Here is a 25,646-nt window from a genome sequence, read left to right on the forward strand (position 1 = left end):
GTCTATTGGCCATCTGTATGTCTTTGGAAAAATGTCTATTCAGATCCTCTGCCCACTTTTTAATTGTGTTATTTTTTTGGTGTTGAGGCACACAAACTCTTCATATAGTTTGGATATTAACCCCTCATTGGACATATCACTTGGAAATATCTTTTCCCATTCAGTAGGTTGCCTTTTTGTTTTGCTGATGATTTCCTTGGTTGTGCAAAAGCTTTTTATTTTGATAGAGTCCCAATAGTTTATTTTTGCTTTTGCCTTAGGAGACTTACCAAGAAAAATGTTGCTATGGCCTATGCCAGAGAAATTACTACCTGTGCTCCATTCTAGGATTTTTATGGTTTCAGGTCTTACATTTAGGTCTTTAATCCATTTTGAGTTTATTTTTGTGGATGGTGTGAGAAAGTGATCCAGTTTCATTCTTTTACAGGTACCTGTCTACTTTTCTCAACACCATTTATTGAAGAAACTATTTTTTCCCTATTGTATGTTTTTGTCTTTGTCATAGATGAATTGACCATATGAGCATGAGTTTGTACTTGGGTTCCCTACTCTGTTCCATTCATCTATGTGCCTACTTTGTGCAAACACCATACTGCTTTGATGACTACAGCTTTGTAGTCTTACCTTGAAATCTGGAATTATGATACCTGCAGTTTTTTCTTTCTCAAGATTGCTTTGGATATTCAGCCTCTTTTGTGGTTCCATCCAAATTTTAGGATTATTTGTTCTTGTTCTGTGAAAAATGCTGTTGGTATTTTGATAGAGATTGCACTGAATCTGTTGATTGCTTTGGGTATGAACATTTTAACAATATTGGTTCTTTCAATCCATGAGCAGGGACTATCTTTCCATTTGTTTGTGTTGTCTTTAATTTCTTTCATCAATGTTTTATAGTTTTTAGAGAACAGGTCTTTCACCTCTTTGGTTAAGTTTAGTCCTAGGTATTTTATTTTACTATTTTTGGTGCAATTGTAAATGAAATTTTTTCTTAATTTCTCTGTTATTTTGTTATTAGTATACAGAAATGCTGATTTCTGGGTATTAATTTTGTATCTTACAACTTCACTGAATTCATTTATCAGTTCTAGTAGTTTTCTGGTGGAGCCTTTAGGGTTTTCCATGTATAGTATCATGTCATCTGCAAAGAGGGACAGTTTAACCTCTTCCTTACCAATATGGATGCCTTGTATTTCTTTCTCTTTTATAATTGCTATTGCTAGGACTTCCAGCACTATACTGAATTAAGTGGTGAGAGTGGACATCTTTGTCTTGTTCCTGATCTTAGAGAAAAAGCCCTCAGTTTTTCACCATTGAGTATGGTGTTAGCTATGGGTGTTTCATATATGGCTCTTATTATGTTGAGGTATTTTCCCCTCTAATTTGTTGAGTTCCTATCATGAACAGATGTCAAATTTTGTCAAATGCTTTTTCTGCATCTACTGAGATGATCACATGATTTTCATCCTTCATTTTATTGATGTGGTGTATCACGTTGATTGGCTTGTGACTACTGAACCATCCTTGGATCCCCAGAAAAAAATCCCACTTGGTGGGGGTGAATGATCCTTTTATTTTTTTAATTTTTTAACTTTTTTTTAAGATTTTATTTATTTGACAGAGCGAGACACAGCGAGAGAAGGAACACAAGCAGGGGGAGTGGGAAAGGGAGAAGCAGGCTTCCCGCGGAGCAGGGAGCCCGATGCGGGGCTCGATCCCAGAACCCAGGGATCATGACCTGAGCCGAAGGCAGACACTTAACAGCTTAGCCACCCAGGTGCCCCTGAATGATCCTTTTAATGTACTGTGAATGTGGCTTGCTAATATTTTGTTGAGGATTTTTGCATCTATGTTCATCAGGGATATTGACCTGTGGTTTTCTTTTTTGGTGGTGTCCGTGCACAATTTTGGTATCAGGGTAATGCCGGCTTCGTAGAATGTATTTTAAAGCTTTCCTTCCTCTTCTATTTTTTGGAATAGTTTAAGGACAATAGGTATTAACTCTTCTTTAAATGTTTGATAGAATTTACCTGTGGATCTAGAATTTACCTAGATGTTTATTTTTTGGTAGTTTTTTGATTACCAATTCAATTTTGTTACTAGGATTTTCAGATTTTCTATTTCTTCCTGATTTAGTTATAGATGACTATATGTTTCTAGGAATTTATCCATTTTTTCTAGGTTGTCCAATTTGTTGGCATATAATTTTTCCTATTAGTCTCTTAAAATGCTTTGTATTTCTGTGGTGTCAGATGTTACTTCTCCTTTGTTTCTGACTTTATTTGGGTCCTTTTTTGCCCCCCCCCCCCATGAGTATGGCTAAGGGTTATCAATTTTATCTTCTCAAAGAACCTCCTACTGATTTCACTGATTTTTTTTTTTAGTCTTTATGTCATTTCTTTATGCTCTGATCTTTATTATTTCCTTTCTTCCACTCACCTTGGGTTTTGTTCTTTTAAGGTGTAAGGTTAGATTGTTTATTTGAGCTTTTTCTTGTTTCTTGAGGCAGGCCTGTATTGCTATACATTTCCTTCTAAGAACTGCTTTTGCTGCACCCCAAAGATTTTGGATCTTTGTGTTTTCATTTTCATTTGTCTCCATGTTTTTTATTTCTTCTTTGACTTCTTCACTGACCCACTCGTTGTTTAGTAGCATGTTGTTTAGCCTCCACGTTTGTGTTTTTTCCAGTTTTTTTCTTGTAATTGATTTCTAGTTTCATACTGTTGTGATCAGAAAAAAACGCATGGTGCGATTTCACATTCTTAAAATATTTGAGACCTGTTTTGTGGCCTAACATGTGATTATTCTGGAGAATGTTCCATGAGCACTTGAAAAGAATGTGTATTCTGTTGTTTTTGGATGGAACTTTCTATAAATATGTTATAACCATCTGTTATAATGTCTCATTCAACGATACTGTTTCTTTATGGATTTTCTGCCTAAATCTATCCATTGATGTAAGTGGGTTGTTAAATTCCCTACTATTACTGTATTACCATCAATTTCTCTCTTTATGTCCATTAATATTTGCTTTATGTATTTAGGTGCTCCAATGTTAGGTGCAAGATATTTACAATTCTTATAACTTCTTGTTGGATTGATCCCTTTATCATTATGTAATGCCCTTCTTTGTCTCTTGCTACAGTGTTTCTTTTTTTTAAGATTTTATTTATTCATTTGAGAGTCAGAGACAGAGACAGAGAGAGCACAAGCAGGGGGAGAGGCAGAGGGAGAGGGAGAAGCAGATTCCCCGCTGAGCTGGAACCCCAACATGGGGCTCGATTCCAGGACCTGGAGATCATGACCTGATCCAAAGGCAGATGCTCAAACGTCTGAGCCATCCAGGCGCTCCTACAGTGTTTGTTTTAAAGTCTATTTTGTCTGATGTAAGTATTGCTACCCCAGCTTGTTTCTTGCTTCCATTTGCATGGTAAATGTTTTTCCATCTCTTCATTTTCAGTCTATGTGTCTTTAGATCAGAGGTGAGTCTCCTGAAGGCAGCATATAGATGGGTCTTTTTTATCCATTCCGCCACCCTGTATCTTTTGATTGTAGCATTTAGGCCATTCAAGTAATTATTAATAAATATGTCCTAAAAGATACAATGTTTTAAGAAAGACAAAGTAATATGTAAAACTGCAGGTTAATTATTCTAAGAATAGTTGATAGAAAATCCTCCATGGGAAAGGCAATAGGCTTTTCTAAATCAACTGGAAATCCTGAGTTCTACTTCTGGAATCCATTATGCACGAGCCCAATGACTTACTTCAGCCTGATCCATTTCCTCACCCACAGAGTAAAGAAAAGGATAATACTAACACCAGTAACACCGATTAGTACTTGTTGAATGAATGAACTATAAGATAATGCGTTGTTAATTTTAAAGTACTTTATAAATGTAAAATAGTTTTCTTAAATTATTATGTTCACTTCTTCTGGTGAAAGAAATCTTATGGATAAAATATGAGTACTTAAACTTAGGTAGAAATTACAATCAGTATATCTAAATTAACTCATATATTCCTTACAATGTAAGAAAATTTAGTCAGTTTGAAACTAAGCACTGCCCATTAATATCCCAAATTTACACTGTGAAATATCTAAAAAAACCCACTAATACAGTCTGCTAGTGTCTATCTTCAAATGTTGCACTTGCAAAACAGAATAGATGACTGTTAGGAGACAAAGTACTAAATATGAAACATTTAACCACTGTCTACCAAAGACTCACAGTTACTATCAACATGTTACTTCTATTCTCCACTTTCAGAAAATCTTGATTTAGTTAATTAAAGCAGCTCACTTGGTCCAAAAAAAAAAAAAAAAAAACCCAGAAGCTAAGGGCTTTTCTGAAGAAATGAGTGGTATATAGTTTAAACCTACTCTTTGAGGGTAGAAGTGATGTTGTCATTTTTAAAGAATGTAATGTTTTTCTACATTAAGTTGAAATCCCTACTTTATGTCATTTTAGAAAAGATTTAAGAAGATATAAGCAGGGACAAAGATGGTTTTAAAGTAAAAAGCACTTTTCAAGAAAGCTTTTCTAAACCCACTTTATACTCTTTATCTTTCAGACTCTCTTCATGCACCTAGTAGTTCGACTAATTAAACCAGGATTTATTCTTGAAGAAAACAAGAAAAAAACAAAGACAACTTCTTCCCTTCAAATTATTCTTCTCCTTTTCTTCCATTTGCTCAATTTATTTACTTGTGAATATGTTTTCCTACAGGCTTACACAAAATCCAAAGAGGAAGGAAAGCAGAAAAATTTTTAAATGTGGGCAAATTCTTCACAATTTGTTATAGCAGCAAAACTATTTTGTTCAGAGCCCACTAAGAATATCTTTTAATGGAGACAGTTCTAAAAGCCAAGTAAAAAATGTATTGTCTAGTAGAGAAAAAGAGTTTCCCATGTTAAAATTTCTGTAGCTCTAATATGTATTAACCTGGTGTTACTAAGGCACAAATTCCAAAACCCTTCATAGGGACAATCAGATACTGTAATAAGACTCTTGGGAAAAATACCAATGTATAAAATATTCTATAGTTCTATTTAACTGTTTCACAGATTTTACATTAAGAGAATCAGGATTTCAAAGTCTCTAATTCTAAGTGTATATTTTATGGCTATTAAGTTAAACTATTAACAAGAATTACTGCACAGTTAAAATGACGTGTGATATACTTACATGGGGCACCTACCAAAGTACCTAATAGTTAAGTAAGAAAACATAATATTAATATATCTAGGACTTTTACTTCAAACTGTACAGATAATTTCTACTTCTCAACTAGGTTCCTGCTTTCTCCTCAGGTTTAACCCAATAGGGTTATATCGACTAACGCTAAAATATAAATCCTTAGCCATTGTGACGGGAAAGCAGACAAGCAACACATTTTACTGTTAATGGGAGTTATATTTTAAATTTCCCATATGTGGTGCCAAAAATTTACTTTAGGGGAAACACCTATGACTGGACCCCAGTAGTGATTTCCACTTTAGATATATTTTCCAGAACGGTAGCACTAGTCTAGCAATGTTTTAAGGAGGATGATGTGCTCTCAGACATTTACACTACGCTTTTTAATACGTTTTTTGACCCATGATGTAATTAATTTTTGTAACACATTATTTTAATGGTACACTAATTAACCTTGAATTAGAATGAATTCTCTGACAATGACTTTCTGTAGAAGTGCTGAAGATATCTACATTAAGACCACCTAATGATTAATATTTTTACACAGTATTAAGAAGCCCAAAACAAGAGCAAGATTAAACATACCTGTAAATAAACAAAGATAAAATAAATCAGGCTTTGGAATTTTACCTTCAAAATGTTCTATACTTAAATGAAGAAAGACCAGCACAACCAGGTGTCTGAATGTGATCTCTTCAGATCGCATAAATCTTTCCCCTTTTACTTCAAATTATAAAGTTCCTGTGAACATGCTCTAAGATTATTAATTCAAGGAATAATATAACCAGTAATTTGCAGAGATGTTATCCTCATAACCATTCGGGACAAAATCAGGAAGCAAACACCTGTGTTTTCTTCCTTTTCTCTTTGGTAACCACACACATATCTCGACAAATACAATGCAATTATTAAATTATTTCAGATACAGGATTTCATAATCTCTCCTCTAAGAGAAAAACCATGAAGTAGATACATATCAAAGTGACAAGTTTCTTAAAGACTATCCCAATTCATAAAGTAGTTCACCTATTTTTTATATAATTGCTTTATTTTCTATGAATGATACAATCTCCTACAAATTTTCAAGTTAAATGTACTTTTACTATACCACAAAAGCTGACAATTCTTTGTTTCTAGTTTTAACAAGTCTCCTGAAAAAATATCCTACAAGTATTTAGGAGATTGGGGGAAAGTCATTATTTAAAGGAAGTTTTGGCCACAAGAAGACTAAGAAGCACTATTTGTAGAGCTCTGGATAAATTCTGGAATTCGAATACAGTAAAACACAGGGGGTAAAAAAGAGTTCTCATCTGTTAACCACGAGTGCAAATACTGTCCTACCTCAGACAGATGAATGACTCTTAAGTGCTTTGAAAGTGCAGGGTGGCAGCTAACCTATTAAGTGGTATTACTTTCATATCTTATGGAAAATACAGAGCGGGTCTTAATATTTTAAATGCTTCTTTGATATCCTTAGTTACTTGTCCTTATACCTGTAGAATCTTTTTAAAACTAGATTTTCTCCTGATACCACAAATTAAATGAAAAATGAATGCATTATAAAATGAGTCTTGATGTTCTTATGGTATTTTGAGAACACATACAAAACGTACACCATAAGTACAGTAGACAGAAACATAGCAAAGTTAGTATATTTAAATTTGTGAGAGTTATCTTGTTATTCTGTGCAAAAGAAATACTGCAAACAGACTGACTTGAACTTCTCTCTGCAAAAACACTGGGTTTAAACTGACAATTGTGGTGGAGACTGACTGCGGCTACCGACAACCTTCCGTGTCTCTGTCCCCTCTGTCATCCCTATCGTCTACCTTTGCTGCTATGGCTGCTAGAGCAGCTGGCTACCTGCGGCACCACGAACTACACAAGGCCTCCCACTTACCCCTCCCTCTCAACAGTGACCCAACAGTGTTGTTTCAAAAACGTAAAGACAGGATTAGGATCAGGAGGCAGTGTAAGGTGCCAAGATGCGCCTAGCAGGGAAGGCAGTGGCTCCTCATAGGATACTTCATTTACCAGCCTTAGAGAGAATACCACATACCAGTATGTGTGATACATATTTAAATCAGCAACTACTGGATCTCTTTCACTGGCTAAGATCTAAGGTAAAGAGAAATGCTGTTGCTGAGTTAACAGGGAATTGAGAAGTATTTTAAATTTACTACTTTAAAAAATCTCTTCACACGGAGTTACTAAGCCATAACGTTAGTGACTTAAGGATGAAGAAATAAGCAAGGGAGTTATTACTTTATCCTGTATAAAATAAGTAATAATAAGTTGCCATGAAAACAGCCCAGGTGGGGCACCGGGGTGGCTCAGTCATTAAGCGTCTGCCTTTGGCTCAGGCCATGATCCCGGGGTCCTGGGATTGAGCCCCACATCGGGCTCCCTGCTCGGTGGGAGGCCTGCTTCTCCCTCTCCCACTCCCCCCTGTTTGTGTTCCCTCTCTCGCTGTGTCTCTCTCTGTCAAATAAATAAATAAAATCTTAAAAAAAAAGAAAACAGCCCAGATGTCCATCACAAGGCAATGGATAATGATATATTTGTATGATGGAATATTACTCAGTAGTACAAGAAAGAACTGATTTACAGAACAAAGTGACTGAATCTCAAAACATAATGCTAAATGAAAGAAAACTTACACAGAAAGTACATATTATGATTCCATTTACATAAAGTTCTAAAACTTACAAAACCAATCTATGGTAGAAAAATTATAAGAACAATGGTTACATCTGTGGAATTAGAAGAACGAACCAGCTGGGAAGGGGCATGATGGAACTTTCTGAGGTGATAGTAATGTTCTATATCTTGACAGGAGTTTCACTTACATAGGTATATTAACTGAATGTGCAGTTAAGATTTGTGCATTTCACCGTATGTAAATGCTATCTCAAAAGAAAAAATACTGAATTCTAGTAAGTGATATGATGCTGAAGCATTTAGAAGGTAATGTGTTGTCTGCAAAATACTCTGAAATGCATCTAAAATAAGATTGACTGATGGACAGAAAGATGGATAGATATTGATAAAGCCAGCACAGTAAAATATTAGTGGTAGAATCTAGGTGGTAGGGATATAGATGTTCACTGTAAATTTCTTTCAACTTTGCTGTATGCTTAAAATTTTTCATAGTAAAGTGTTGGAAAAAAATGAAACAAAAATTTGTACACCCACATTCATAGCAACATTATTCATAATAGCCAAAATATGAAAGCAACTCAAGTGTCCAAAGACAGATAAACGAAATGTGGTATAGACATACAATGCAATATTATTTAGTTTTAAAAAGCAAGGAAATTCTGACACATGTTATAACATAGATGAACCTGAAGACGTTATGCTAAGTGGAATAAGTCAGTCACAAAGGACAAATACTTGTGATTCCATTTCCATGAGATACCTAAAGTAGTTACATTCATGGAGATAGAAGGCAGAATGGTGGTTGCTGGGGGGGTGGGTGGGTGGAGATAGGGGAGGGAATGAGGAGTTAGTGTTTAATGAGTACAGACTTTTGGTTGGGGAAGATGAAAAAATTCTATAGATGGATGGTGGTGATAGTGCAAGTGAATGTATTTAGTGCCACAGTAAAATGGCTAAAATGGTAAATTTTATGTTATGTGTATTTTACCACAATAAAAAATAAGTTGCCAAAGCTCATAAGATTTAACCTACTTTTACTACCTTCTGATTTTGTACTAAATATGAGCTTCTGATATAAAGTTAGGCTTGATTTTGAAATGGTGCTGCCTGCACTAATGCAAATGAGAATGTGACAGTTTAGAATGCATTTCTCAATTATTAGTGTGAATGAACAAATGCCTTCAAATTACTATTTTAATCAAATATACAATCAAAATAACATATACTGAAATGTAGAAAGTTATTTAGGGACATACATTTTTTTTCCTTTCTCAAATCTTAAATAAAAGCATAAATTTAGCCTCAATATACTGACTCTGCTTCTTAAACCTTTTGTTAATAATGTTAAGACTATCAGTTTCACGAAATTTTGCAGCAGTTTCTCAAGGCAAAAACATGTAAATTGTACTCTGACATGGGCTACAAATTTAAAGCAAAGCAAGAAGGGAAAGGGATGGAGAGAAAAGTAACTTCCTTCAAAGCATTTGAAAGAACCAACAGACATATGGAGAATGGTATAGTAAGTATTAACTACAAAACTTGTTTCTTTTTTTTTATAAAACTTTTTTCTGTTATGTGAAATACAATGTCCTATTTACAGTATCAGCTGGAAACACCATGTAATTTTCTCCAATTAGAAATACGTGCCTTACTATATTAGCAATTACAGCTTGAATAAAAAAAAGATATATACCAGGAACTATACTTATTCATAATAACTTCATTATGAAATACGAATTATTTAAAAGCATTTTATATATATGTTCATGTGCCATGACAGTTATAGATCCAAATATATACATTTCCAGCAATATATGATTGTGTTTATTTCAATATGTGGAAAAGCAAGCATATCATTTATGACTATAAATTAAATTTCTATGACTATGACTTATTTTATGACTATAATTAAATTTATGTGCTTACAGCAAATTTTTAGTGCAATAAATGTAATTTTTGTCATCTAAGGCAAGACTGAAATTGGGTTGAACTTGCTGGATGAACATTTTAAATAAAGTCAGATACCATCCCAAAGAATCCTAGGTAATCAGTAATGAATCTCTCAAGCTCAAATATCAGATAGATGGACACAAAGAACTGGATGTCCTTTCAAAATTAATTGTCACCCAACTTATTATAGTAGGGAAATGTCTTTTTTTATAAAGGGGTTAAGAGTATTTAGCTAGCAATTTAATTCTGACATTTCATATTTTTAGGCCATCATCAAGGCTTACCAAGTTGTTGTTTTATTTGCTAGAGCTTTAAAAGTCATGAAGCAATACCATTTATTTTATTTAGGATGTTAACTTTGATTCTAATTTTAAGCTCTCATTTCCCTCATGTTCTTAAATTAATTCATACAAATCCCTGATTAATAATAAAAGGCTTGCCATCAGTATTCAAGGCCCAGCCTGAGATGTCATGGCTGAGAGGGCAGAAATCTGCTTGGAGCAATGAGAGAACCCAACTGAATTCTTGGCGTCTCAGTCTATGAATGTGTAAGCACTTCATCTGTTCCTGGAAACACAATGTTCTGGCAGGCTGGGGGTAAAGGTAGCTGCATGGGTAACAAACTGGAAGACCTGGAAACCATACTACATCAAAGTAACTGAATGACAGAAGCACTACATTTTACAAGTTTCTTTTATCTTTAAAAAAAAAATTGTGTTAGTGTAAGCTATTTGTGTTCTAGACGTTTTATTCCCATCAATGCTGTCCAGTGATCTTTGCAAAGGTCGTGCGGTAGATTTGCCTTTTAGTACTATTTCATAAAAGAAATTGTTGGGGCGCCTGGGTGGCTCAGTCGATAAGCGTCTGCCTTTGGCTCAGGGCATGATCCCAGGGTCCTGGGATCGAGCCCCACTTTGGGCTCCCTGCTCGGCGAGAAGCCTGCTTCTCCCTCTCCCACTCCCCCTGCTTGTGTTCCCTGCTCTCACTGTGTCTCTCTCTGTCAAATTAATAAATAAAATCTTAAAAAAAAATAAAAGAAATTGTTGAAAATCAGAGAATAACACTAGCAGGGCCAATTGGAAATCACATATCCTTCTTAAATCCTGTGGCAAAAAGAACACTCTCTCAAACCTGCATTTCTTAGCACTTATATGTATTTGAGTAGTGATATGTATATCTCTGAATTAGTTCCTGTCTGTAAAATGAGGATAGTATCTATCTTATAGTGTTGTTGGGAAGATAATAAGTGAAAGTACTCTGTAAACTAAAACACACACCATATAAAGTATTATTATTTGAAAGATGGAAAATTCTAATAGGGAACATCTAGTACATGCACAATACGTTCCAGGGGGAAAGTGACCTTGAAAAGTTAAGTGGACTTCCAGTTTCCAATTCCATATATAAGGGGCTTGGAAGTTGCCACTCTTTCCTAACAACAAGCAAAATGCTGAACAGGTTGAAAAATCAACTATTCTTGTTGGATCCATAAGAGAGGGGAAGACACAGGGGTGCCTGGGTGGCTCAGCAGGTTAAGCGTCTGCCTTCAGGTCAGGTCATGATCCCAGGGGTCCTGGGTTCCAGTCCTGCATCAGGCTCCCTGCTCAGCAGGGAAGGGGAGAAGCCTGCTTCTCCCTCTGCCCCTTCCCCCAACTCATGCTCACTCTCTCTCTCGCTTGTGAACCCTCTCAAATAAATAAAATTTTTGAAAAAAAAAAAAAGAGAGAGAGAGAGAGAGAGAGGGGAGGACACAGGGTAAACCACTGCCCCCAAGACTAGAGAGGCGGACAGGTGAACTCAACTTTCTGAAGCAGAGCTTCATAAGTGAAAACCACCCCAGGAACTGCCAAGCAGAAAAACCATACTACAACTGACAAAACTGACAAACTGCTGAAAGCTCAGTGTGAACAACTCTAAAAGTAAAAACTCCAGGGGAATCTACTCCATGGTGGGGAGGCTACCCGACACTGTGAGATTTACCTCCAGGAGTTTGGCCAGGCTCCCAAAGTAACTATCAGAGAAAAATCCCCTCCTAATTCTGGAGCGGGAAATGAATCTTTTTGAAATAAATCAGAGTACTCTGTTATTAATAAGGCCTGCCTTTGAGGAAAACTAGTTAACCGGTGCCTAACCTGCTAGGGTATTATCAGAGCCAACTGACCTGGGGAAAGGGAAATACCCAACTCCAGCCCACTCTAGCCATCCTGTTCCACCTAAACAGGGAGGAAAAAAGACAGAACCACTTGTGAGATTCACAGACCAGAGGCATAGACTGACACTGCGACCTAATCATAGGACCATAGAGCCCTTCCCCTCTTCCACACCTCACCACCACATTACTAAAGAACTATTCATAGCAGTTCCTTTTACCCAGTATATGATGTGTAGCTACTAGTAAAAATTACAAGGCACACCAAAGGATAAAAGACACAATCTGAAGAGAAAGAGCAATTATCAGATCCAAATATGGCAAGGACATTGCCATCATCAGGCCAAGAATTTGTAACAACTATGATTAATATGCCAAAGCCTCTAAGAGATAAAATCGACAGTGTGTAAGAACAGATGGACCATGTAAGCAAAGACATAGAAATTCTAAGGAAAACCAAAAAGAAATGCTAGAGATTGAAAAAAAAAAACAAACCTGTAATAGAAACAAATAATGCCTTTGAAGAGTGGCCGGTTAGCTCAGTTGGTTAGAGTGTGGTGCTAATAACAAATAATGCCTTTGATGGGCTTATTAGTGGCCTGGATATGACTAAGGAAATAATCTTTGAGCTAGAGGAGATACCTAATAGAATCCATGAAAACTGAAAATCAAAGAGAACAAAGACTGAAAAAAACCAGAAAAGAATATCCAAGAACTGTGGGAAAACAAAAGGTGTGACATATGCATAATGGGGACACCAGAAACAGAAGAACCAGAAGGTACAGAAGAAGTATGTGAAACAATGACTGGATTTCCCCAAATTAATGCTATACACGAAGCCACAGATCCAGGAAGCTCAGAAAACACCAAGCAAGATAAACACCAAAACACACACACACTACACCTAGCCATATTCTTTTCAAACTACAGAAAGTCAAAGACAAAGAAAAATCTTGAAAGAAACTGGAGAAAAAAAATCTTACTTATAGAGGAACAAAGATAAGAATTACATCTGACTTCTCCTCAGAAACCGTGCAAGAGGGGCGCCTGGGTGGCTCAGTCAGTTGAGCGTCCGACTCTTGATTTCAGCTCAGGTCATGATCTAGCGTGGTGAGAATGAGCCCTCCGTAGGGCTCCATGCGCTCAGTGTGGAGTCTGCTGACTGTCTCCCTCTCCCTCTACCCCTCCCCCACACTTGCACTCTAAATAAATAAAATCTTAAAAAAAAAAAAAGAATGAAACCATGAAAGCAAGAGAGTAGTTTTGAAAAAAACACCAACCTACAATTATGTACCCTGAGAAATTCTCCTTCAGAAATAAAGGAGAAATAAAGACTTTCTCAGACAAACAAAAATTGAGGGAATTTGTTGCCAGTAGACCTTGCAAAAAATATTAAAAGTTCTCTAGAGAGAAGGAAAATAATACAGTCAGAAACTTGGATCTACATAAAGAAAAGAAGAACAGAGAAGAAGGAATAAGTGAAGGCAAAATAAAAACTTTTTTCTTATTTTTCACTGATCTAACAGATAACAGTTTGTTCAAAATACCAGCAACGTTGTGCTCAATTATGTATGCTTATATATACATATACATATATATATGCTTACATATAAGTGAAATGAGTGACAGCAATGATACAAGGGACTAGAGGGACAAATTAAGATTATTTTATTGTTATTATCTTATTATAAGATACACTATCCATGAAATGGTATCATGTTATCATGATAATAGACCTGGATTAGTTGTAAATGTATATTGCAAACTCCAGAGCAACCACTAGAAAAAGGTTAAAAAAAAAAAAAGAGGCCTAACTGATAAGCTAAGAAAGGAGAGAAAATGGAATCAATTAAATCCTCAATTAAAACCACAAAAAGTAGAAAAAGAGAAGATAAAAATAGGAACAAAGAATGAGTGTAACAAATAGAAAACAGTAACAAAAATGATAGACACTAATCCAACTATACCAAAATTACTTTGAATGTCAATCGTCTAAATACACCAGTTAAAAGACAGATTGTCTCAGTGGATCAAAAACATGACCCCATTATACTGTGTCTATAAGAAACCCACTTTAAATATAATCACACATATACAGTAAAAGTAAATGTTTGGGGGAAAATATACCATGCTAATAAAAAGATAATAAAAAGATCAATGGTTGGAGCAGGGCAGGGAGTATAACCAGGCAGAGCACATAGAATTTTAAGGGCAGTGAAAATATTCTGTATGATATTAAAATGATGGATAGATATCATTATACATTTGTCCAAACCCACACCCAGAGTCAACCCTAAGGTAAACTACGGACTTTGGGTGATTGTGATGTATCAATGTAGGTTCATCCTTGGTAAAAAATGTACAGTTCTGGTGAGTGATGTTAATAATGGGGTTGGCTAGACACATGCAGGGGACAGGGAGTATATGGGAAGTCTCTGCATTTTATTTTATTGTAAACCTAAAACTTCTCTAAAAAAAAATTAAGCCTTTAAAAAAATAGAGTCAGGGCGCCTGGGTAGCTTAATCAGTTGGGCGTCTGACTCTTGGTTTCAGCTGGGGTCACGATCTTGGGGTTGTGGGATTGAGCCCCACACTGGGCTCCCAGTGAGGAGTTTGCCTATCCCTCTCCCTCCCCCACTGCCCCTCTCCCTGCACACACACGTACTCTCTCTTTCTCTAAAATAAATGGATGAGTGAAATCTTAAAAAAAAAAGTTAAGTGATCTTCATTCATTTCTTCATTATATTATTACTTTTCATTCATATTATTCATTAAAAATAATCAAGATAGCTAAAATTTATTGAGTGCTTGTTATGTGTGTGTCAGGTATCATTTAAGTGCTTTATATATATTAACTGATTTAATCCTCAAAACAATGCTGACACAGTACTATGATAATCTCCATTTTATACATAAGGAAACAGACACAGAATAAACTTGACAAAGGTCATATAGCTAGGAAGTGACAGTGCTAAGATTTGAACCTATGTAGTCTAGCTCACCACAATTATAATATACTGGTTCTCTTTTTCTTTTTAAAGATTTATTTATTTATATCGGAGAGCAAGAGAAAGAGAGGGCACGCACAAGTGGGAGGAGCAGGGAAAGGGAGAGAGAGAATTTCAAGCAGACTCTGCACTAAGCATGGAGCCCAACATGGGGCTTGATCTCATGACCCCAAGATCATGACCTGACCTGAAACCAAGAGTCAGACACTCAACCAACTGTGCCACCCAGGCAACCCTATAATATACTGCTCCTACTTATTTATTTATTTAATCATTCATTAGTTCATCAAATATTTATTGAGCATATGGAATATGCCCAAAACTCTTAACTGAGACGTTCTCAACACGGAAGATCTCAAAACATTTACCTTTCTCAGGAAGCTACTAGAGGAAATGCTCCATCAAAACTGGGAAATAAATAAAAAAGGAAGCTCCTGGAGGAGACACTTCATCTAAACAAGGAAATAAATAATAAAAGACCTGGGATCCAGAAAACAGGGAGAGAAGGGAAGGGAATTCCCAAGACAGCGGTAAAGCGTAATCCCAGGATGACATCTACACAACAGGCCCAGAGGGCACCCAGGTGAGATTAGAGAAAAAGAAAGGAGAGCTCCAGAAGGGACATCACTCAGTACAGGATTGATGACCTGATGTGTGTGTCTGCACACAGAAGATCTCTGCTGGGCAATTTGAGGAAAGAAGTAATGATAGAAACATAGAAGATATAACATGAAAACAAAAAAAAAAAGCAATGATTAGCCTTCAGAAAAACAGAATGTTGTACCATGGCATGTAGATTATATTATTCATAATTATATAATTATTCATTTCCTTCCCACCTGTGCATTACTTCCCTGTTGTCAGAAAAGGTTTCCTACCATCCAGACCTGGAGTTTGGTCTCGTGACTTGTTTTGACCAAAGGAATGTGAGTAGATGTTGACACATGCTACATCTAAGCAAAAGCTTTAAATGTATTTGTGGGGTCTGATTCAGTCTGCCCTTAGTTCTGCCCCAGACAGTGTCTATCCACTGAGATCTCAGAATGAGAATGAGAAGATACATGAAATTGAGATAAACTGAGCCCAAACAAGGCTAGCTAACATAGCAGAGCCGGACTGATGCAAACCCTTTTGAAATATGAGCAAGAAATAAATGTAGTTATTAACCACTGAAATGTGGCTAACAGCAAAAACTGACTAGGACACCCAGTACCACCTAAAGCTCAGAAGTGAGTATAATTTACATAGAAATAATAATATAATTACTCTACACCTATACTATAATTAATTATAAAATAATAATGATATTTTAACATTGATTCTGTAGAGATTCAATCAGAAAATGAAACCAAATGTGACATAACTGTTAGGAGGGTGGGAAGAGGAGAGGGAAGTATGAGTAAAACAGCTAAATCCTAATATAGCAGAAAAGAAAATCAATAATGGCTAAAGTTGAAAAATCAAGAGATACATATATGTTATTTAGAAATATGCAGGTAGGGGGCGCCTGGGTCGCTCAGCTGTTAAGCGTCTGCCTTCGGCTCAGGTCATGGTCCCGGGGTCCTGGGATGGAGCCCCGCATTGGGCTCCCTGCTCCGTGGGAAGCCTGCTTCTCCCTCTCCCACTCCCCCTGCTTGTGTTCCCTCTCTCTCGCTGTGTCTCTCTGTCAAATAAATAAATAAAATCTAAAAAAAAAAAAAAAAAAAAAGAAATATGCAGGTAAATTGCAAAAGAAACAATGAGAAGAATTGAAAGTTTTTGCCTCAAGGGAGCTAGAATCAATATGAGAAGGGTACAGGTAAGGGAATACTTTTTTGTTAGAAGACTTATAGTACTGATTTTTGTTGAACTACTTACGTGTATTAATTTTATAAAAATCTTAACTCCCAAGTACAAAAATAAAAAACAACAATAAAATCAAGGGAAGCAGTAACACCTGATTTACTAGGGGAAAAAAGTGTATTCTAATCCTGAAAGGCAAAAAACACGCTAGTTGGATCAAAATACCTGGTTTTATTATTTCCCAATCTGGCTTCTACTCTTCTCTAGCTACATCTTTCTTAGCTGTTTGTTTCATTAGTTAGGGGAGAACAAACACTATTACTGGTCCCCCTATACTACAGAATTATAGTCTTTCCAGATGTCATTGACAATGTACTACAGGAAAGACACTAGCTAACAATCAGATAATATTAAGGGCTAACCTGTATAAAGAGCTATCAGTATGTACACTGATTATTTATCTACTCCACACATTATCTATGATAACTGCATGTCTTCTTCCTAACAACTGCCACCTTTCAGTCATTTGGATCATCTTTCACTGCATTATCAAAGAATGAGTAAAATGAGTAAAACTGAATAGTAAATTTTGCTCCCTATTTAACAACTATTAATTCAGGGACAGTTTAAGCTCAAAATGTGAACAGTTTTATTCACAAAACAAATAAAATAAAAAGTAATATATTTTACAAAATAATTTAGTATAGAATCCCTTTACATAGCAGGCCCACGTTTAAATGAGTGGATTTACCAGGGAGCCTGGGTGGCTCAGTTGGGACAACTCTTAATTTCAGCTCAGGTCATGACCTCAGGGTTGTGAGATCTAGCCCCACATCAGGCTCCGTGCTGGGTGTGGAGCTTGCTTGAGAGTCTCCCCCTCTGCCCCTCCCACCCCCACCCCATCTCTCTCTCTTCCTATCTTAAAAAAAAGAAAAAGAATGGATTTATCAAAATTCTGACACATTGTTTTCTAGAAATATATTTACTGAGCAAAGGACAATATACCTGTTTAAAGTATAATGAAAGAAGACACAAACTATTTATAAATATTTTTATATTACCTATAGATTTCACTTATTAGGTTAACAGTCTCTCCCTTTATTGTGAAGAAACAGAAGTTATTCCACTGCAGCAAGTTTCAGCTAGTAACTTACACAAAATCAACAGATGGATGGATACATACATAGAAAGTATCTTAACTGGGTAACACTATCTCATATAGATATTCTGATACAATCTTAACCATACTACACTTTGAGCTGTAGTTCATAGGCCATTTTGAAAAAAAGCACTGGGGCAGAATAACAAAGCATAAGAAAATAATTAACAAGGCATGTCTTCCATACCTCTTCATCTTTCATATTCACATCCACATTTTTCGATTTGATGACTTTGGTTACATGGTCAATGTTGTTTTCCCTGCAGTAATCAAATATGTTTTTGTCTTCTTCCCTAATTAGAGTAAAAATAAAAAGTGTTTGTCTTACTATAGATAATGCATAAAAGTTACATATTTTTAACACAATCTGTTTACTGTTAACAAACATCAATGGAATTTGTTTTCATAAAGCATTTTACATGAACAATAATGGATTTTCCATAAGACATAATATATCCAATCTCTAAAGACTAAAGTTCTTAGCAACTATAATAGGGAAAAGCTTCACCTGCTTTAAGTTTCACTAGTACACTGACATAACACCTTGAGTTGATCTTCTCAGCCCTCTTCCTCTCCCCAGTTCCTTTTACACACTGACAGGCACAGATGTCCTGACTCAGAATTCTCAATAGCAGCACTGCAATAACGAGGTTATTTGCTATTGTCAATACAGAGGTCTCAAAAGATCAGGGCACAGCTTACTGCTTGTCTTACAGGGTAACATAGTAAGTTGATTGCTACCCAAGTTTAAAATAGTGTGTGTGTGTGTGTGTGTGTGTGTGTGTACACACATATATACATACATACACATATACACTAATGTAATTTTCTTAAATACAGAAAGCAATTTTCTTAAGGGAAAGACAGAGCATCACAAAATTCAGAAATCTTTCATGAAATATTAGAAACAAAGACCAGGAACAAAAACTGGGAAGCATATTATACCCAGCACAGTATTCTAAGTATATTGGTGGACTACATTCATTCACGCTTTCCCAACAACTTCACAAAGAAACAGGTAAAGAGAGATTATATGACCTGCCAAATGGCATCACATTTATCACAGGTAGAACAAGAGCTAGAACTCACTCAGATCAACTGATTTTGTATATAGTACATTTTTCTATCATATCAAGCCACATCTTGACTAGTCAGCTAGTCTATTCTAGAATCTAATGCAGAAGTTCTTAACATGAGGTCTATGAGTTCTCAAAAATAGTATACAGAATTGTGTAAATGTGTGTGCATTTTTCTGAGTGTGTTGCATGTATGTGGGAGTATGGGAGCTTCAATGAAGAGTCTCAAAAAATCAGTAATTCCCAAAAAGATCAGTAATTTGGAATATTATCAAAGAAACTTCTATATGTGGACTACATTTTCTGGACAGGCATAAAAGAATGCAATTTGAGTTCTAAAAATTATACTAGTATGTTTTATAACCTGCCGGGCCATAGCTTCCATTCATCAGAAATGAAAGCTATTGGCCTTAGGAGTCCTTCTATCTTAAAAGCCAATTTAAATACCTTATACCTTATAAAAAAAGCTATTTTCACTCAGAGGTAATTAACTTAAAACACCCCATTTTGGCATTAACCATCTAAGCTTTCCTTATGCACGTGATGTATTTAATTGAGCACCTACACATGCAAGACACTGGGCAAGATTCTGTTGATGACGTAGGATAAACAAGAAACTTTATGTTCAATACATGTAGAGTACAGTTGGGATGAGAAAAATCAATACATGATTAACATAAAGTAAAGATGGATCTTTAAAAAGGCCTATAAGAGTACAGAGCTCAGCTGGAAAAAAATGAGGTAGACCTCCAAGAAGAAACAGGTTTAAAAGGAATATGAAAAGGTCCATTTTGCGGAGGAGAAAATGCTCTTCCAGATCACTTACTCTGAAAGAAAACAGAGAAGTCTGAGAATGGACAAGTATGACTTTTAAAATTAAGGCTGTATGTAATATCACTTTAGCTATATACCTAACTCTCACAAAAAACACTGTTTCTGTGAAAGTGTATTAAAAATTCTGACTTGGGAATAATAGGGACCCTTTATTTTCATCCAATCCAGTAAGAAAGGCCCCTCTAATTTAAGAGGCAGCAACTAACTGCAAGAGAAAGGACTGTATCATTTTGAATTATAACAAAAAATGCACTATTCCCCAGTTGTTTTGAACTTGAAAACAATGGACAATTGGTGGTGGGGCACAGAAAGGAAGGTAAGGAGGATCCCCTGGATCTGGGTTACCCATACCTAGTAACGCGTAAGGGTTATTCATAGATGGGGAGGACCCTTCTCAATCTATGAGGTCTTTCTTCCTGAATCCTAAATGTGTATGTATACTTAGGCCTTAACCAGTGAAAGAGTAACTACAATACAAACTTACTTAAATTTTTATTTAATATATTTCATATTTTCAATGTGTATTATGCATCATTTATATAAATTATTTTTATTTGGGCATATGAATGTTTTGGAGGGCAGGGGCATTTTTTTCTTTAAATTTTTTTATTGTTATGTTAATCACCATACATTACATCATTAGTTTTTGATGTAGTGTTCCATGATTCATTGTTTGTGCATAACACCCAGTGCTCCATGCAGAACGTGCCCTCTTTAATACCCATCAACAGGCTAACCCATCCCCCCACCCCCTCCCCGCTAGACCCCTCAGTTTGTTTTTCAGAGTCCATCGTCTCTCACGGTTCATCTCCCCCTCTGATTTACTCCCCTTCATTCTTCCCCTCCTGCTATTTTCTCCTTTTTTTTTTTTTAACACATATTGCATTAATTGTTTCAGAGGTACAGATCTGTGATTCAACAGTCTTGCACAATTCACAGCACTCACCATAGCACATACCCTCCCCAATGTCTATCACCCAGACACCCCATCCCTCCCACCGCCACCACTCCAGCAACCCTCAGTTTGTTTCCTGAGATTAAGAATTCCTCATATCAGTGAGGTCATATAATACATGTCTTTCTGACTGACTTATTTCACTCAGCATAACACCCTCCAGTTCCATCCACGTGGCTGCAAACGGCAAGATCTCATTCCTTTTGATGGCTGCATAATATTCAATTGTGTATACATACCACATCTTCTTTATCCATGATATCTTGGCTCTTTCCACGGTTTGGCTATTGTGGACATTGCTGCTATAAACATTGGGGTGCACATACCCCTTCGGATCCCTACATTTGTATCTTTGTGGTAAATACCTAGTAGTGCAATTGCTGGATCGTATGGTAGCTCTATTCTCAACTTTTTGAGGAACCTCCATACTGTTTTCCAGAGTGGTTGCACCAGCTTGCATTCCCACCAACAGTGTAGGAGGGTTCCCCTTTCTCCACATCCCCGCCGACATCTGTTGTTTCCTGACTTGTTAATTTTAGCCATTCTGACTGGTGTGAAGTGGTATCTCATTGAGGTTTTGATGTGGATTTCACTGATGCCGAGCGATGTTGAGCACTTTTTCATGTGTCTTTTGGCCATTTGGATGTCCTCTTTGGAAAACTGTTCATGTCTTCTGCCCATTTCTTGATTGGATCATTTGTTCTTTGGGTGTTGAGTTTGATAAGTTCTTTATAGATTTTGGATACTAGCCCTTTATCTGATATGTCATTTGCAAATATTTTCTCCCATTCTATCGGTTGTCTTTTGGTTTTGTGGATGTTTCTTTTGCTGTGCAAAAGCTTTTTATCTTGATGAAATCCCGATAGTTCATTTTGCCCTTGCTTGCCCTTGCCTTTTATCTTGATGAAATCCCGATAGTTCATTTTTGCCCTTGCTTCCCTTGCCTTTGGCGATGTTTCTAGGAAAAAGTTGCTGTGGCTGAGGTCAAAAAGGTTGCTGCCTTTTTTGATGGACTTTTGATGGACTCCTGTCTCATGTTGAGGCCTTTCAACCATTTGGAGTCTATTTTTGTGTGTGGTGTAAGGAAATGGTCCAGTTTCATTCTTCTGCATGTGGCTGTCCAATTATCCCAACACCATTTGTTGAAGAGACTGTCTTTTTTCCATTGGACAGTCTTTCCTGCTTTGTCAAAGATTAGTTGACCATGGAGTTGAGGGTCCATTTCTGGGCTCTCTATTCTGTTCCATTGATCTATGTGTCTGTTTTTGTGCCAGTACCATACTGTCTTGATGATGACAGCTTTGTAATAGAGCTGGAAGTCTGGAATTGTGATGCCGCCGGCTTTGCTTTTCTTTTTCAACATTCCTCTGGCTATTTGGGGTCTCTTCTGGTTCCATACAAATTTTAGGATTATTTGTTCCATTTCTTTGAAAAAAGTGGATGGTATTTTGGTGGGGATTGCATTCAATGTGTAGACTGCTCTGGGTAGCATTGACATCTTCACAATGTTTGTTCTTCCAATCCATGAGCATGGAACACTTTTCCATTTCTTTGTGTCTTCCTCAATTTCTTTCATGAGTATTTTAGAGTTTTCTGAGTACAGACCCTTTGCCTCTTTGGTTAGATTTATTCCTAGGTATCTTATGGTTTTGGGTGCAATTGTAAATGGGATCGACTCCTTAATTTGTCTCTCTTCTTGTTGTGGAGGGCAGGGGCATTTTTTTCATCCGAACAACAGTTCATCATCTGTTGTTTATCACCACTAAATATGTCAGGCACATAGAGGACTTACAAAATGCTTATGGGTACAATATACAGTGTAAATTAAATATAAAAAAGAAATTCAGTAAAATCACCACAAATGTGCCACAAGCTAAGTGACTAAAACAAAAAAGAAAAATAAGTGATACTCTTAGGTTTAGTTGCTAAGTTATCCCCACTCCAAGATTGACTCTAGTACTGCCAGCAACCAAGCTGTCTTTATACAATGTCACCACCTAGTGTCCAAAATGGAGAAACATCTGGAGCAACATCTTTCCACATCTCTTGCCTCCAAGATTATGTACAATTTACAAATCTAATTCTCTTTTCCTGTCTACATTCCCCTGTTAATACAGCATTCTGTAGGAAACATTCCCTCTATAACCCCCATACTTACCTTAAATAAAACATGTGCAAATGAATTCAACCATTACCAAATACAGTAGAGCTTAAACAAATGTCAGTGCTCTTTCACATCTTCTCACTTTATCTTCCTTTCTCTTACAATTCTTAGCCAGTTATCTCTCTCCCTCTCTTTGCTGAATTTGAGTGATAAAATTACCATATCCATTCTCTATGGATAAGCAAGAGTTATGGCCAAGATACTATCTTCAAAGATATCCCACAGTATCCCTAGCAAAAGACAGAAAGTCTCTCTCTCTACTCCAAATTTTCTGAAATCGACAGAAAATACAATTGTATATCTGAAGGGGAAAAAAACCCCACTGGTTTTCTTTGAAATTCTTTTAAAATATGAGGACACACCCTTATGGAAGAGAGGAGTGGTGTTTAAGTATGGCTGTCATTCATCAATCACAGGAAGAACAGATCCTTGCATAATCCTAAAAATGTTATCTGTACCACTTTCAATGAAGATTGTATTTTCCTATCAAAAGAGTATTTTAGGGCGCCTGGGTGGCTCAGTTGGTTAAGCGACTGCCTTCGGCTCAGGTCATGATCCTGGAGTCCCGGGATCGAGTCCCACATCGGGCTCCCTCCTCGGCAGGGAGTCTGTTTCTCCCTCTGACCCTCTTCCCTCTCGTGCTCTCTATCTCTCATTCTCTCTCTCTCAAATAAATAAAATCTTTAAAAAAAAAAAAAAAAAAAGAGTATTTTAAACAAGCTTCACAGCAAGCCACCTAGAGTCCATTAGCTACTATTTCACCTCTTTTGTAGAATTAAAAAAACGCTTTTATGGGACTAGCTCAGAGAGATACATGCAATAAATATTTCAATTTATATATTTATTAAACTCTCAATCAGAAAAAAAATAGTATGCCAGTAAATAGACAATGAAAAATTCTTTACTGAATGAAGGAAAATACAAAGTAGAGTAAGCCAATTCTTACACAAATATAAACACATGCCATTAATTCCTCAAATTAAGAAATGTGTACCTTTGTGCTCTGTGGAAGTACACAAAGACCTTTAAAGGGATATGCAGGTATGAAAAACTTGAGCTAGAAAAAAAATTAAAATTTTAAGTGAATCAACTTTCAGCTCAACTTGTAAATAAATGCATCTTTTTCCCTTAACTGATCTACCTGGAGAGACTCCTGTGGTAACTATCTCATCACCATTGTCCTTTTCAAATTTTCAAATTTTCCTCTGTTCTGATCACTCCCCTCCCTAGGTTATATCAGAAAGGCATATGCCTCTCTCCTTATTATGCTATACTTCTAGGAAATATAAAAAAAAAAGACTTTGCTAAGACTTAGCAAATGACTCAATTAAATCTGTTACTCTTTTGCTTAGAAATGCTCCGTTTAACTAATATACTAGGAAAGGTTTGGGGGGAAAAAATCAATCCTAGGTTGACTATCCCAAGATAGACCTTCCTTGGTACCAAATAAAGGGACAATTCTCATTAAAAACTGGTGTTGGGAAACATTCTAGAGCTAAGGTTAGAGGATGGAAGAGCTGAAATAAAACACAAAACAGACTTGATACTCTACTCGGTCTCATTTTAATAAAAAAAAATGTTCATCTGTTAAACTATTTCTAAAAGCCTCATTCATCTCATTAAGATACATTTTCAATTAAATTTTACTTATGTTTAATAATTATTTAACAATATTTATGATGGATGTTGATCAGCTGTATAGAAATAATTACAATGATAACTCAAATGGGAAAAGATTTAATGCATAAAGTTTTGGGTTATAGAAAATTAAATTTTAAAAAGTCCAACTTACATATGTGTTTTTGTTACAGAGAATTATGATTGTATGATAAGATTACACAAAATATATTACTTTAAAATAAAACTGTGTGGGAGAAGAATAAAAGAAGAAAAAGGAATGATGTAAAATTTCTGTTAAAGACCTTGTTCATGTATTTTTTTTTAAGATTTATTTATTTAGGGCGCCTGGGTGGCTCAGTTGGTTAAGCGACTGCCTTCGGCTCAGGTCATGATCCTGGAGTCCCGGGATCGAGTCCCACATTGGGCTCCCTGCTCAGCGGGGGGTTTGCTTCTCCCTGTAACCCTCTTCCCTCTCGTGCTCTCTGTCTCTCATTCTCTCTTTCAAATAAATAAATAAAATCTTTAAAAAAAAAGATTTATTTATTTAGAGACCGTGAGTGGGGGAGGGGCAGAGGGGGAGAGAAACTCAAGCAGACGTTGTGCTGGGCGAAGACTGACAAGGGGTTCAATCTCATGACCCTGGGATCACAACCTGAGCAGAAACCAAGAGTCAGATGCTTAACTGACTATACCAGGAACCCTTTGTTCCTGTATTTTTAAATCAAGATAAGAATTTTATTTTAGTTAAACTTTTTATTTTGAGACAACTAAAGATTCACATACAACTATAAGAAATAATACAGAGATCTTGTGTACCATTTTCCCAGTTTCTCTCAATGGTAGTATAATCATGTATTTTAAAAAATGGATTATTGGGTGCCTGGGTGGCTCAGTTGGTTAAGCGACTGCCTTCAGCTCAGGTCATGATCCTGGAGTCCCGGGATTGAGTCCCACATCGGGCTCCCTGCTCATCAGGGAGTCTGCTTCTCCCTCTGACCCTCTTCCCTCTAGTGCTCTCTATCTCTCATTCTCTCTCTCAAATAAATAAATAAAATCTTTTAAAAAATGGATTATCATTGAGAGTATTTAG

General features: G+C 36.3%; 1 protein-coding gene across 3 annotated transcripts in view; it reads right to left on the reverse strand.

Moving 5' to 3' along the window:
- ACBD6 (acyl-CoA binding domain containing 6) overlaps positions 1-25,646 on the reverse strand; it is a 220,352-nt gene that overhangs the window by 107,348 nt on the left and 87,358 nt on the right. For all 3 annotated transcript variants that reach the window (XM_027612423.1, XM_027612420.2, XM_027612422.1), the window contains one exon: positions 18,095-18,200. In XM_027612423.1, coding sequence (XP_027468224.1) covers positions 18,095-18,200 — 106 coding nt within the window. The remainder of the gene's footprint in view (positions 1-18,094; positions 18,201-25,646) is intronic.

This window comes from Zalophus californianus, chromosome 10, assembly GCF_009762305.2.
Source record: "Zalophus californianus isolate mZalCal1 chromosome 10, mZalCal1.pri.v2, whole genome shotgun sequence".
Lineage (NCBI taxonomy): Eukaryota > Metazoa > Chordata > Mammalia > Carnivora > Otariidae > Zalophus > Zalophus californianus.